Source organism: Rhinatrema bivittatum, chromosome 4 (assembly GCF_901001135.1).
Source record: "Rhinatrema bivittatum chromosome 4, aRhiBiv1.1, whole genome shotgun sequence".
NCBI classification, from domain to species: Eukaryota; Metazoa; Chordata; class Amphibia; order Gymnophiona; family Rhinatrematidae; genus Rhinatrema; species Rhinatrema bivittatum.
Genome location: NC_042618.1, coordinates 223416620 through 223432615, shown reverse-complemented (window position 1 = coordinate 223432615; position 15996 = coordinate 223416620). Strand labels below are relative to the sequence as shown.

The 15996-nt window shown below is 42.3% G+C and overlaps 1 protein-coding gene across 1 annotated transcript in view; it reads right to left on the bottom strand.

Moving 5' to 3' along the window:
- LOC115090539 (prostaglandin F synthase 1-like) overlaps positions 1–15996 on the bottom strand; it is a 123936-nt gene that overhangs the window by 50746 nt on the left and 57194 nt on the right. The window contains exons 3-4 of the mRNA XM_029599762.1: positions 9942–10058; positions 1956–2033 (exon numbers count right to left, since the gene is read on the bottom strand). Of these exons, the coding sequence (XP_029455622.1) occupies positions 1956–2033; positions 9942–10058 (195 nt within the window). The remainder of the gene's footprint in view (positions 1–1955; positions 2034–9941; positions 10059–15996) is intronic.

The window sequence follows — 15996 nt, the reverse complement described above, 5'->3', positions numbered from 1 at the left end:
CAAATGCATGCCGTGGCTAATAAGTGCCTGTGAAGCGTTAGGCCCGCGCAACCCATTTTACTGGATACAGCGCCTATACAGTATCCTGGGTGCGCGGGCCTAAGGCTTCACGCCACGCTGGTATCTGTCATTTCAAATGTCATTTGAAATGACAGATACCAGGAAGCGAAAAAACCAAAAGCAAAAAGTAAGTCGCTTCGCCGCTTCGCCGCTTCACTCTTCCCTCCTCCCGGAGCAGGGCGCGAAAAGCAGCCTTGCTCCGGGAGGAGGGAAGCGGCGAAGCAACTTACTTCTTGCTTTTGGTTTTTTTGCTTCCCCGCTGTCAGTGTCCCCCCTCCTCTCGGAGCAGGGCGCGAAAAGCAGCCTTGCTCCGGGAGGAGGGGGAGACACTGACAGCGGGGAAGCAACGGCGAAGCGACTTTTTGGTTTTTTTTTTGCTTCCCCGCTGTCAGTGTCCCCCCTCCTCTCGGAGCAGGGCGCGAAAAGCAGCCTTGCTCCGGGAGGAGGGGGAGACACTGACAGCGGGGAAGCAACGGCGAAGCGGCTTTTCGGTTTTTTTTTTGCTTTGCCGCTGTCAGTGTCCCCCCTCCTCTCGGAGCAGGGCGCGAAAGGCAGCCTTGCTCCGGGAGGAGGGGGAGACACTGACAGCGGCGAAGCAACGGCGAAGCGACTTTTCGGTTTTTTTTTGTTTCGCCGCTGTCAGTGTCCCCCCTCCTCTCGGAGCAAGGCTGCTTTTCGCGCCCTGCTCCGAGAGGAGGGGGGACACTGACAACGGCGAAGCAACTTACTTTTCTGAAGCCATCATCAGGAACACATGCGATCGTAGCTCCTCCCGACGAAGACAAAGATGGCAGCCTGCACGGGGGAAGCGTACAATTGGCCGCTCAAGACGTGACGTCGTGACGTCACGTCTTGAGCAGCCAATTGCACGCTTTCCCCGTGCAGGCGGCCATCTTCGTCGGGAGGAGCTACGATCACAATGTGTTCCTGATGATGGCTTCAGAAAAGTAAGTTGGCAGGCGTCCAAAAGCGACTTACTTTTGGGATCTTGACAGATCCCAAAAGTAAGTCGCTTTTGGAAAAAAAACAAAATTGTCGATTTTGAAAAAAAAAACAACAAAATTGCTTTTGGTTTTTTTTTTGCTTTGCCGCTGTCTTCGCCGTTGCTTCGCCGCTGTCAGTGTCTCCCCCTCCTCCTGGAGCAAGGCTGCTTTTCGCGACCTGCTCCGAGAGGAGGGGGGACACTGACAGCGGCGAAGCAAAAAAAAAAACGAAAAGTCGCTTTGCCGTTGCAGTCTCCGTGGCAGCACCAGTCCGGACATCGGAGAGGGGCTGCAACGTTTTTTTCGCTTTTTTTTTTTGGCTTCGGGAGCAGGGGAGAGGACTGGGGCTGCCACGGAGACCGGCACCCATGATCGCGGCCGGGGCAGGTGAGCGGGGGCTGGGGGAAAGCTTTCCACCTACCCTTACCCATGCCTCTACCGCCTGGGTCAGGGTAGGCGGTAAGTTTGCAGGTTAAACGCGTGACAAAAAGGCAGGGAAAGATAGCGATAGTCGGGGCGCGGGTTACGGGATGCTAGGGAATAGCTAATTGGCTCGTTTGCATGCAATATCGAGCTAATTCGCTCGTTTGCATGCAATATACATGCCGCGGGCGGAAGGGGTTGCCCGGGGAATTTAGGACGCGGTAGGAGTAGGTTAAAGGGGATTTGGGATCGCAGGAAGGGCTAACGCAGCCGGAACGTGAGTTAAAAGCGGCTTAGGAGCAGGGTAAACGCGGCCGCACTTTACAGGATAGGCCTGTATGTGACTTTATGCTGGCAACTTGGCTGATTGAAGTTTTCTTAGTCATTGGTTAATTCAGGTGAGTGGACCCAATACAAATTAGTTGTGCTAGAGTTTAAAAGAAAAAATTAGTTTCTGCCCCAAGACTTTTAATTTGCGGCATTGCTTACCTCCCAAACAGCACAGAGATCGGCTTTCTCAAAGATGAATCTTTTAGCTTCATTGACTGGCGTTACATCGTCTCCAAACTTATATAAAAAAAAAAATAGATAAATAAAACAAAGTTCGGTTCTGATCATTTAGATTTATTGCTCATTTTTCAAAATAGAAAATGTAGATCTAATGCTTTGACAAAATCCTGAAAGAAAAATAAAACCTACACGTTCTTATGGTCGGTATGTACATTAAAGGCACCCTAAAACTACTAAAAATGTTTAAGCTTATTTAGAAAGGCATGTGGGTCTTTAAATGCTCTCTTGTTAATCTCTACTAATTCTGAGGCAAATCATTTCTCAGCATCATTTACTGCTTCATGCTGAAATATGGGAAGCCTTGGTTGTAACTGAATAGAAATAGAGATGGAAGAAAAAGAGCATATGGCCCATCCAGTCTGTCTATTAATTAATTAATTTAGCATTATAATTCTCATCACTTTCTTAGAGATCCCTTATAATTATCCTATGCTTTCTTGAACTCAGATACTGTTTTTTGTCACCACCACTTCCAAATGAGAGGCTGTTCCACACATCCATCATTATCTTCTCTGTAAATAAATATTTCCTGAATCTATCCTCTTTCAACCTCATTTTATGATCCTTCTTTCCAACGCTGAGATATTTGAAGGGCTCTTTCATATCTCATCTATCTCGCCTTTCCTCTAGGGTATACATGCTTAGATCTTTAAGTCTATCCCCATATGCTTTAGAATGAAGACCACTGACCATTTTAGTAGCCACCCTCTAGACCAACTCCATCCTGTTTATATCCTTTTGAAGGTGCGGTCTCCAGAATTGTACACAGTACTCCAAGTGAGGTCTCACCAGGGGCCTATACAGAGGCAATATCTCCTCCCTTTTTCTGCTGACCATTCCTCTCCCTATGCAGCTAAGCATCTTTCTGGTTTTCATCATTGCTTTATCCACCTGTTTGGCCATTTTAACATGTTTAGATACAATTACCCCCTTTGTGCCTAGACGAATTTCACCTCCAATACTGTACCATTCCCTTGTGATTTTGCAGCCTAAATGCACTACTCTGCATTTTTTAGCATTAAATCTTAGCTGCCAGAGCTTTGCTAGAGGAATGGTCTAAGGTCAAATGTTGCAGTACTGGCATGAACCAAGTGAAAAAGGCTTTCTGGTATAACAGAGACTTCATTCACAACTAGAGTAGCTTTATAAATGAGGCTTTATTATTATTTTATAAAGCTCCTCCCCCTGAAAAATAAATAAAGCCTTCATTATAACAATTAGACAAAATGACTTTATAAGTGAAGCTTTTTTGTTCTATTTAAAGCCCAACCCCTCAAAAAATATACAAAACACTCTTTAGCATGATGTATGAAATGATCACATTCCTTTGTAATATATGTCACATAAACATAATTAATAACAGATATCAAAGGGGAAATTTTCAAAGTGTTTTCTGTGAGGATAAGGGTGAAGCTGGGGGCGGAGTTGATGACATGGTTGGGATGGAGCAGTGGCATGGTCAGAAATGAATTTTTTGGGGGTCCCAAGGTTAACATGGGTGAGCAGTTGACATACAAGTCTAGGCCTTACTATTTGTACAGTTATCAATAAGTAATGCCTTAGAGAGCATCTGATAATGGATTTCTAAGTAGTTTCATCATAATTCTATTATTTGAAGCATTTACCAGCATTAAAAATAACTTATTAATCTATATGAATTTATTTAATATTTATTGCAGTTTATAAATACACATCATGAAAAAGCAACAGAAGTTTAACAGAAACATCAGATCCAATTATGTAAAAGAACAAATATAAATGTATTCTTTTATGAATCCTCTTTCCAAAAATGCAAAAAATATAACAATAAAACAGCAATAATCATAAAAATCATCATAAGAACTTAAGATTTGCAACAGGTGCAGAACAGAACTAGGATATACAAAAAATATATATTCACATGCTGGTACCTCCTCAGTGACAGCAAAACAAACTCCCTCCAATGTGAAGTAAGACAAATCCCTACAATAAAAAAAACACCACCACCTAGAACCTTCCCATGCCATACCATAATAGCAGTAATTCTCAGGTCTCAAACAGCAGCAACCTTATCTAAAAAAAAAGGCAGCAAAGGCAAACATTACACCAAGCCCTAGAACACTAATATATAGGGATGTGCATTCGTCCTGTTTTGGGGACAATGAATCCCAAATGAACTTTTCCCGAAATTTCGGGAAAAATTTGTTTTCAGGTTAGAGCGCACTAACTCCCCATTAGTGCGTGCTAACCCGAAATTCGGGTCCCCCCGAATTTCAAAGGCCCGAACCGCGGGAAATATATTTCCCGTGGTGGGCCAAAAACAAAGCCCTAACCAAATGGTTCAGGCTTTGCACATCACTACTAATATACTACATAGTGGGCATATAGAACAAGCCGAACTGCTACAAATCCCTACTGAGAAACTACACACTAGCCAAAATACTGCACTTCTGTCACACATGTGCAATATGGACAGAGCCTTACCTAATACAGAGTAAGGGACTACAAATTAGAAAAAAAACATACAGACAAAACTGAAATGGAAAGCCTTAGAAACCAGCCCCAACCTCTATGAACACTGTAATACTGAAGAAATAGCAAAATATAAATATATAAGAAATGCACATTCCAATAGATGGCATATTCCAATTTCTGAAAGTAAAAATAATTTTTTTACCTTTGTTGTTTCATCTTATTTTTCTAATCGGTTGGTTCCAGTCTCTTTGTTCCCCTTGTCTGTCTTTTCCTAATTTCTTTTTCAGGATCTCTTTTATTCTTTCTGTTTCTTCTCTCTCCTCTTGCCTTCTTTCCTTCCTCCTTCATACACACACACAGATTCTCTCTCACATGCAGTCTCTCAAACACGTGCTTTCTTTCACACAGGCTCCCACTCTTGCATGCACTCTCTCACATACACACAGGCTCCCACTCACACTCACACTCTCATATGCTCTCTCTCTCACATGCAGGCTATTACTCTCACATGCAGGCTCTCACTCACAGGTTCCCACTCCCACACACTCTCTTTTATTCATGCTCCCACTCACACACACAGGTTCCCACTCTCACGTGAAGGTTTCTACTCCCACACACACACACACACACACACACACACAGGGTCTCTTACATGCTCTTTCCTACATGCAGGCTTCCACTCCTTCATGCTCTCTCTCCAACCCACATGCTTTCTTTCATACATACACACACAGATTCTCCACTCCCATGCTCTCATACATATACAGATATGCTTCTCACTCCCATGCTCTCTCATACACACACACACACACACGCGCAAACACACAGGCTTCTCACTCTCATGCTCGCTCGCTCTCTCACACACATACATACACACACAGGCTTCTCACTCCCATGCTTTCACTCATACATACACAGATAGGTTTCTCATTCCTATGCTCTTTCATACACACACACACACACCCAGGCTTCTCACTCCCATGCTCTCTCTCATACATACACAGGTTTCTCTCTCCCATGTTCTCTTTCATACACACAGGCTTCTTACTCCCATGCTCTCTCATACATATATACACATACACAGGCTTCTCACTCCCATGCTCTCTCTCATACTCACACACACACTGCTTTCTTTTTCATGCTCACTTTCATACACACACACACACACACACACACACCTGGGCTTCTCACTCTCATGCTCTCTCTCATACATACACGTACAAACACACACACACACATATACCAACTTCTCATGCCATTGCTCTTTCATACACATGCACACACAGATACTTCTCACTCCCATTATCTCTCTCTCATACATACACAAACACACACACACACACACACACATACCAGCTTCTCATGCCATTGCTCTTTCATACACATGCACACACAGATACTTCTCACTCCCATTCTCCCTCTCTCATACATACACAAACACTCATACACTCTATCAGGGCCTCTCCCAGGCCTCCTTGCTGCAAGGCCTTTTCTCTGGCAGTGCAGGTTGAGCTCCACGATAGCACTGAGACAGTCAGGCCTCTTCTCAGGCTTTGGGCTGCATGGGATGAGCTTCACGACATTACTGCGATGGTCAAGCCTTTCTTCTTGGGCTGCATGGGATGAGCTCTGCAACAGCCCTGTGATGGTTGGGCATCTTCTCAGGTGTCAGGCCATGCAGGATGAGCTCTGCCATGGCCCTTCAAAGACCGGGTCTTTCTTCTCGGGCTGCATGGGGTGAGTTTTGCAATGGCTCAGTATTGGGCCTCTCTTCTCAAACACCAGGTAACTGTGAGTGGGTGGACCTGAGCACAAAGTGGATGGGCCATGGCCTACCCAGGCCCACCTGTGGCTACAGGTTCCCCAAAAAGAATAAACCACACCTCTTTATCCCGCATATTTTGCACTTGCTATGTATGGATTTTCAAGGAGAAACTCCACACAGGGTTTCCCTTTGAAACTCTGCAGACCTGCAACTACATGGGGGAAGGAGCTGAAAATAGTCCTCCCCATAGGGGAAATATCAGAGCACAGTTTTGTGTAGAAATCATCTTTGTTTGCTGCTGATAAATGTATTTGCACATAGGGAGATTTTTTTTTTAATAAACTCAGCTTCACAGTAGCCTTGTTCCATCATGTACTCTCCCAATAAAAGATTTAATTGTTAACACAGACAACTACAGGGCTGGTCCAGTGGCTCAGTGGGCAGTGCCACAGACTGCTATTTCGTGGGACTGAGGTTCAATTCCTGGTATGGGTCTTCCCTTTTCTGTGTTGGAAGCAGTGTTCAAAGCCCCAGGGGTGTGAGAGAGTTATAGTTATTATGCAAAGGTGACACCCGATGGATGGATTTAGGGCCCATGATTGCAGGGATCCTGGCAGGAGCCCTGGTGAATGGCCCCAGCCCAAGAGCTGTTGCTACAATGTCTGGAGGGAATAGAAAATGGGAGAAAGACTCACCAGCTAATTGTGAATGAAGGGACATGTCCCAGCTGAGCTGGAATCCTGAACAAGCAGGAGAAAACTGCTGGATTAAAAAAAAAAAAAAAAAAAGCTCAAGGCATCTGGATTTATATTTTTTGATTTAGTGTCAATGGGCTTATCTTCCTTTTTTTTTAAATAAAAACCTAGCCATTAAATTATCACCGTATTGCTGTCCACACTCTTTGCCATGTTCCTTCTTGTAAGTGAGCACTACCTGCCCCATTCCATACATCAGCAGTGGTGCATAGATCCCTGCAGCCTTAACATTTTTGTAAATTATGTTAAATGTAACAGCAGCTAAAACTTTATTTTGAATCCTTAAAATGTATTAACAATTCAAATAAATAAACAAACAAACTACTTAAAACAGATTTCTAGGGTTGCAAGAGAGAGCATGAAATTCATGCTTTAATCAAGCTATGTGTTGAAGTTTTAATAACAGGGTTTGGGAATTATTTATCACTGCAAATTAATGTGTCATACAATGCAGTCATTCCATTCAATGATTATTATGATAGGCCTGTCTAAATGCTGCATCACTTGATAACTACAACATGAATAAAATATGATACACAATTTTGATGGTCTTCACTGTATTGTATATGATTGTAAGCAAAAAAGACAACATGATGATTTTTATCACCAAGACTGGAAAAATGCTAGGCACCTAAAACTTGAGCCCTAGAATTCACCAGAAGTAATATTGGCAGAGCCTGGGGTGGTGGAGTGCTACAGAGGCTGCTGTCAGCAGGACTCAAGTGGTAAAGATCTTCAGTGGCTGCTGCTGGTGGGGCCCTGGCAGTGGAAAACTGGAGCTGCTGTTGATGGCAGGCTGAGGAGAAGAAGATGACAGAGAGGGACAGGGGAGACAGACTACTGGGAGAGAGAGGAAAGGTCCCTAGAAGGAGGAGCAGGAGGAAGCAATGTGATTAGAGCGAGAAGAAGAAAGCAAAGGAAAACAAAAGGTAAAAAGAAACACAAAAGTAAAAATAACAAAATGAAAGGCAAAACAGACAAAGATATAACAGCAAAATAGCAAAAAAAAGAAAGAAAGAAAGAAAAGAGCAGCCAAAAAAATGCCCTTGGCCCCTAAAATTATTTGGCTAGCACCTAAACAATAACTTTCAAAAAACTCCACGTGGCCCCATATACATGCGTATATGGGTGCACAGAGATCAACTATAATATTTTATAATCTGCATGAGTCTGGTCCATGTAGATTATAAAATACGAGTATATACGTCCCCTAACATATGGACATATGTTTCAGTATGAAGATTTGCAATGCTTTGGAAGCTCGTACTTTCAGAACCTATTTTATAAACATACATACCTATATTTTATGCACAAAAAATAGAACTTGTTTGAATAAAATCCTGATTTCTACATGGAACTAGGTATATTTTTAAAAATGTGCTCGCAATTGAAATCACCAGTTTGCCAATTCCTTCATCAGTTTACCCATTCCATCTCCAGTTCACATGACCCTCTGAGTACCTAACTCCAAACTCTCCCCAGTTCACTCAGACTTCTCACCAAAAAATAGCAGGCACAAGTCTGACATTAATTGTGCTAGTTAATTAGCAGGTGTATTATTGTGCAAATAAGTTGCCTAATGAATTTCCATAAATCTCATAAAATAGCAATTTGCGCAAGCACCTCTTGGCCCCACCTCCCCCACATACAAAACAACAAAGGTAGAAAACTTAGATTCCAAAAACAATGAGAAGGAATGATGAAATGCAATAAGTATATTACAAATGCCTGTAATGAATGGTTACAAAATCTTTAAAATGTTTCACAATCAAAAAGCAATAGGGATACAATGAAATTGCAAACAGTGAATATGCCAGCAATACTTGATCATACATATGCACTCTTAAAAACAATGGGGCGGATTTTCAGAGCCCTGCTCGCCTAAATCCGCCCAAAACCGGGCGGATTTAGGCGAGCAGGGCCCTGCGCGCCGGTGAGCCTATTTTACATAGGCCTACCGGCGCGCGCAGAGCCCCGGGACTCGCGTACGTCCCGGGGTTTTCGGAGGGGGGCGTGTCGGGGGCGTGTCGGGGGGCGGGTCCGGTCGACGCGGCGTTTCGGGGGGCGTGTTGGCCGCGTTTTGGGGGCGGGTACGGGGCGTGGCTACGGCCCGGGGGCGTGGCCGCGCCCTCCGTACCCGCCCCCCAGGTCGCGGCCCGGCGCGCAGCAGGCCCGCTGGCGCGCGGGGATTTACGTCTCCCTCCGGGAGGCGTAAATCCCCCGACAAAGGTAAGGGGGGGTGTAGACAGGGCCGGGTGGGTGGGTTAGGTAGGGGAAGGGAGGGTAAGGTGAGGGGAGGGCAAAGGAAAGTTCCCTCCGAGGCCGCTCCGATTTCGGAGCGGCCTTGGAGGGAACGGGGGGAGGCAGCGCGGCTCGGCGCGCGCAGGCTATACAAAATCGATAGCCTTGCGCGCGCCGATCCAGGATTTTAGTGGATACGCGCGGCTCCGCGCGTATCTACTAAAATCCAGCGTACTTTTGCTTGAGTCTGATGCGCAAGCAAAAGTAGGCTGTTCGCGCGCCTCTTAAAATCTACCCCTATATGTATAGAAACAACTCAGCAACAGCAGAGTATAACATGTTAGAAATAAATAGTCACTGTATGCAATTTCATTGTATCCCTATTGCTTTTTGATTGTGAAACATTTTAAAGTTTTTGTAACCATTCATTAAAGACATTTGTAATATATTTATTGCATCCCACCTCCTTCAGACCACCCCTTTTTTTACGCAGGCGTTTGAAACCAAAAAGACGTATGTACTTTCAATGTTTATAACATAGCATGTATTTATGTATATGTTAGTTTTACACGTGTAACTCCTTTCTAAATGTTTCCTCCTCTGCATTTAACGAGCAGCCCAGTTTGACTCTATATCTATTTTTATATAGGAAGAGACATTTTCTCACATTCTTTCCCAAATATTCTGTACCTTTAGGGAGACAGGCAGGTGAATGATGTACAGATCGATGTAATCCAGCTGAAGAGCTTTCAGGGTTCGTTTCAATGCTGTTTGAACAAACTCAGGTTTGTGAAAAGTACTCCAAAGCTGAAAAATGTGTACATAAAAAATAATTAAGGACTATTTTTTTTTAACCATGTCCATGTAAAAGAGACTGAACCCTTACAGAGGCCAGACTCCTCATCGCAAACAAAATTTTTTTTCCAACAGCAGAATCAACACAAAACAAGCAGCCAACAGCACAAATAATGCAGATTTTATCTGAGGAATATATTCTTCAAGCTATGCAATACAACAGATTTCTGTAACTGGTGGCAGTCTAGTTGTTGTCTCTTTTTCTCTCGAGCCAGCAACAGGATTACTACCTCGCCTGACAACAGGACCTCAGAGCTGTATCTGTCCCTACCTGACAGGAAAAGATATTCATATTCAATAACATTACAACATATGAAAGAAGACAGCTACATGAGAGGAAGACAGCTGCAGGAGTCCAGTGGGGCATATTGCTTCTCTTCCCTCTGCTCCTCACAGTAAATGACAGAAGAAAAAAATCACATTGCCCCATCCAGTCTGCCCAGGTACGATTCATCCACTTTGGGTAGATATGCATGCATACATATATTCCCATTCTCGGCCCAATACCAGCTCCCCACCCCTTTTGTCTTTTATCTGAACTTTCAACTCTTTTCCTACTACTGACCGCTATATCAGTCCCAAACATGTGCAGAATTTGTTAAAGTGCCCACTTCCACCACCTTCTTTGCTAGGCTACTTCCTGTTATCTTCCACTACCATTCTTTCTTGCAAGAGCAGCACTATATACAATATCCAGGTCTTGTTCTATGTCCTGTTACCAAGTTTTCTAATGAACCACACAGCCACCAAAACTAGCAAGACCATTGTCCAAAACATTTCCCTATGCCCACTTGTAGAATATGGAGGCATCGAACACACTTGAGACAGCTTTCATCGCAGGCAGCAAAAGGGAAGGCAAAAGAGGGCAAAGAGTGTTTGTCCTCAGAGCCTCTTCCTTTTATTGTACATTCATACAAAGGCAGATGTGTCATTACATGATTGGCTACTTTCCCATAGCAACAGTCGAGTCCTTACACTATTGGCTTTGGCTCAGGGGGTGTGCACGGATCATTTCATTGGCTGCTGAAATCTATACCTCCTGACTTTGTCCTGCCTCTGACTAGGGAACACCCAGCCCCTCCCCCAGGAATTCAGGGCCAACAGGTATCCTTTCCCTGGCAGAGACTTAAGCACAAGTGATGCTTTTATTCAGGCAAATGTCAGGGAGAAGGGAAGTTAATGTTTAAACCCTGAAATGGCTTGCTGGCAAGCGCATATTTCCCACATCTCACCCTTTCTGTTTTTGTTTAGGAAGCTCAGTAAAGCTTTAGACCCTTACTGAAATCTGTTATGTCTTGGTATGGGCTGAAAATAGGAAAAGAGGGTTTATGGAGGGAAAAAAGCTATAATTCGACGTGGTGTGCCAGCTGCCGATGAGCTTCTGAATCTCCATATCACCCAGAGCTGGTGCAGGTGGTGTGCCAACGCTGCAGGGCTCATGATTCCCTATTAGGCATCTTACAAGACATCTTTGTATCTGGGCTGAGAGCAAGGTTTCAATATGGATATGAGGGTTGGGTATGCACTGAATACAGCATCACAGGCAAACAATTAAGACAATTACAGTAATTATAATAGAAATCACCCTTTTGAGACCAGAAATATCAGGGAGCCAGGACCATAGCCAGTCCCATGGAGAAGTTGGTATTCTGTCTGAAAATGGTGCATCAACTGCTCTATGGTATGTGTGAGGTTTGCTTTATAGTCTGATATGTACACACAGCAATGAGATCCAATTAATGCACAAACACCACCCTTTAAGGCTAAAATTGTGTCTAAGGTATAGCTGTTCTGAATGCTACTTCTCTAATCTGAGAAACTTCTGTTGTGAGTAGTTTCAATGCATGGACTGTCTGATTAAATATGGCAGTCGTCCAGTTAGCTAGGATGTGTAAGTCTCTGTAATTCATAGCTGTCCCCATTGGGGGAAACTGGCTTCTAGCTATCTGAGTTTCTGTAAACTTTTCTATGGGATTATTTATCGCCTCCCTTTTGTTACGGAGCCTTGCTTTGGGTAAATTTTTACGCCCACATAACATCCATATGTTTCCTAACAGATTAGTGGACATGTCATTGGTTATCATTTGGGCTATATAACTACAAAAGGTAAATCCTTCATCCCCTCTATACTTTCTGTACCTGCTTGGGTCTCCCACTGCACATCCTGAAATCTGCCAATTGCATACATATGTGTGGTATAATTATGTAAGTGTTCAGTGATTAATACAAAAGTTCAGTTACAATATGGATATTTCCCACCTGAATTCCCTTTCCATCCCCTGTATCAATAGTCCCAACAAAGAGCGGCAGTCTCTTGAATACAGCTACCAATGTGTAGTATGGTGTTATTAACTGGAGAAGTAATGAAAACACCTCTCTGTAAAGGATAATTAGTCCATACTGTAAGGTTAAATGGTACAGCATGCATCAGTAGTTCTCCGCAGACTTGGGTTGGCATGTGTGTGCAGAGAGTCCTTGTTCTGAAATCGCCATAGCTGGAGAAATAAGGCAAAGGAGGAGGATGCAGAACACAATTGTTAATGAGTTGGCATTCAGGCAAGAAAAGACAGCTAATAAGTTCTCTGGAGTTTTCTCAAGGCCTTGCTGTTCTAAGAGTTGTGCAGATTGGTTGGATAGGGCCTTGATCTGTCCCCAGGTCATGTGGTGCTGCTTTTTGCAAGGAGTCCGATCTCCGTCCTTCTGAGGGCTGTGGAGGCTCAGGGAGAAGTTTGGGATCGGGTCCTGTAGACCTGGACACCTTTCCATCGTCCCACGGCTTGATATACCTGTGGAAGCAAGCAGAGAAACATATCCTCGTTCCCCATTTTAAGGGAACGGGACCGTACCAGACATTAAATATTCTATACAAAACTGATGGCTGTGGGTGACTAACCCTAGTCCCATAATGATTACTCATGGCTGTGGTCTTAAATTTGATATGTTAGATGATTTAAAGTAAACAATACTTTGTTCAGGGAAAAAATCCTACTTTGTTCAGGGGGAAAATCCAGGGGCAATCCCCCCTTTTTCTTTTTGTTTGGTCCAGAGCTCTTAAGGGTATGATTGGCTCTCTCCACAATGGCTTGCCCTGTGGTGTTATAGGGGATGCCAAATAAGTATTTAATATTCAATTATTGACAAAATTCATGCAAAGGAATGGCTGCAGTAAGCAGAGCCATTATTAGTTTTCAGAACGTAACCCCATTATCAAGAAAGTTTTTATGCAGTGATCAATTTTCATTCAGGAAAATAGCAATAAATGTAAATTAATCGTTTAAAGGAAAAGTCATTTGCAGTAAGCTGAATCAAATGACAAGTATATTAGACATTACATTAAACATATGTTACACAAGACTGACATATATTCATTCATCTTGCAAATATTAATTTACACAAAACTGACACATATTCATCCATCCTGTAAATATTTCTTGCATCAAGACAGACAACAGATAACACATAATATGAGCTAAAAATCTTATCAAAAAGTTATCAAAAACAAAATTAGATCAAGGATCAAAAATCAAAAGTCAAAAGGTGTTTAAAAATCTTATGAAAAAGTTATCAAAAACAAAATTAGATCAAGGATCAAAAGTAAAAAGTCAAAAGGCGTTAGAAAAATGTTTGAAAATAAACTGCAAAGTGTCCATCTTCACATCTCTTCATGGCAGGAAGGCTGTAAATCTGGAAAATATTAAAAACTGGCATACAGCAAAAAATTTATTAAGGTAAGGATAAAAGTGAAATTCTTACTTTTTTAACCTTGGAGAATCAATTCTATCATTCAATTTAATAAAATCAATTTGGATTTGCAAGAAAAGGCTTGGGAGGGATTGCTTTAGAATGTAGCAACCTCTGTCAGTAAAAATTTTAAGGTTCAGAATTCTGTAAAAATTTTGTGAAAAAGAAATTAAAACTGAAGTTTCTTTAATACAGAAGGTCTGTAGGGCTGAAAAATAAAAACTATTATACAACAGAATTATTAAAACAATAATATAATATAACTTGTAGAATAACATAGCGCCTCCTAGTGGAGACACCATCATTACTTTATAGATTGCAACTATTGTTCCAGGTTGCAATCAATAATACTCTGAGCTTAAATTCAATGTGGAATATCAGAATAGAATTTCTTCTTATAATTATTAGAATAGGAAATTAAACACGCTGTTTGCTCAGCTCTGTCTGCTGCATGCTAAAGTGACTGTAACTACTATTAATCTGTCTGAGTTATAACATATATAAACTAGAGAGAGAAACTGCAGTACTAAGTCCAGTTTTTTTCTTCTTTTCAAAAGTTCTCCCTCCCTCCCCCATGAGTGGCTAGCAAGAGTTACAGAAAAAGGGGGGGAGGAGCAGTGTTTCTCAAAAGAAAAGAACTGCACCCAAGGAGTTAATCCTTCAGTCAATAGAAACTTAAAGATAGCTTTGTTTAACAAATTAGATAACATCGACCACAGACAATGGCTTGGCAAGGACTGATTCCTTGCAGACAGATACTATTTTTCTCCTATAGGAAAATTGCAATAAGAAACTGTGCACTGGCAATTCAAACTATAAACTTAAATCTCAGAGAAATGGAGTCATTTTAAATGTGAGCCAAATAAACTTTGCAAAAGGGAAACTTTCACATGTAATTTACACAGAATATTATTCAAATCTCAGTACAGTTTTTAACATAAGCTCTGCATACACTTTGTGGGGGAAAATACTCTCAAAGTATGCAGATTTTTTGTAACTGAATTTCAAATAGGAATCTTTTTTTTTTTTCCAAATCTGTACTGTTTGTAAAGGGAAACCATTTTTTCCAAATTTGTACTGTTTGTAAAGGGAAACCATTTTTTTTTCTTTTCATAGTGATATTTTCTTTGCTTGTAACGCAGGAGTCTAATTAAATCATTTTTTTCATATTGATATTTTCTTTGCTTTTAACGCAGGAGTCTAATTAAATCTTTTTTTTCATAATGATATGCTGATTTCTTTGAAGACCTGTGGGCATAGCCACTGCTCATGGCACTCAACTCTATTGCTGCCACACCTAGTTCTTTGTTTCTTTCTGTAATGGGAAAGGCTTGAATCCCTTTCAATAATTCCTCTCTTGTGAGATTTCCATGTTCTAGGTGAAATCCCATACTGACCGCTGCACATAAATTGTTACCGGGAGCAGTGGTTTGAGATGGTAAATTACCTGGACAAATTGGTGATGCAGAATTAATGACTGTCTCAGGCAAAGGCAAATGAAGGTTCAGGGAGTGGTTAGTGGGGGAAGGGGGTTGCAGGCAAGATGGAGGAAGGCTAGTTTTTCTGACCTCAGTGTCTTCTATTTCCTGGGGTCTTTTCTCTGAGGTGGATGCAGAGGAAGCCACAGGAGCCATGTGAGTGTGTGTCCCCAGATGTTCTATTTCATTTTCTGTCCCCCTTTGTTCATGGTTATTTTCTGGGATGGGGAAGGCTTGAAGTCCTTCCAACAATTCTTTTTCTGTAAGGCTTTCTTTTTGCAGTTTCTGCTGAAATTCAATGCTAATCGCCCCACCCAGGCCAGGTGGTGGCTCTATTGTTCTCAAGGACTGCTTTTCTGAAGAAATGGGGAAGGTGTGAACTAGCTTGGGTGTGGTTATGGAGAGCTGATACAAAGAATTTGCTGGCTCTGAGGAAGACTGAAGATGGGGGAAGGGTATGTCTGCCTGCTTCTAAAAGCACATGGTTTGAAACTGCTGTTTTTAAACCTTTTTTTTCTTTGCGTTCGATGGCTTCTGTACATTTTTGCCAGAGTAATCTTTGTTTTATGGGAGCTCTGGGAGCCGTATGAAGATAATTGCCGATTAAGACCCAGTCCTGGGTATTTAGAGTTCCAGACTCCATCGAATACCAAGGGCAACGGCAAGCTATT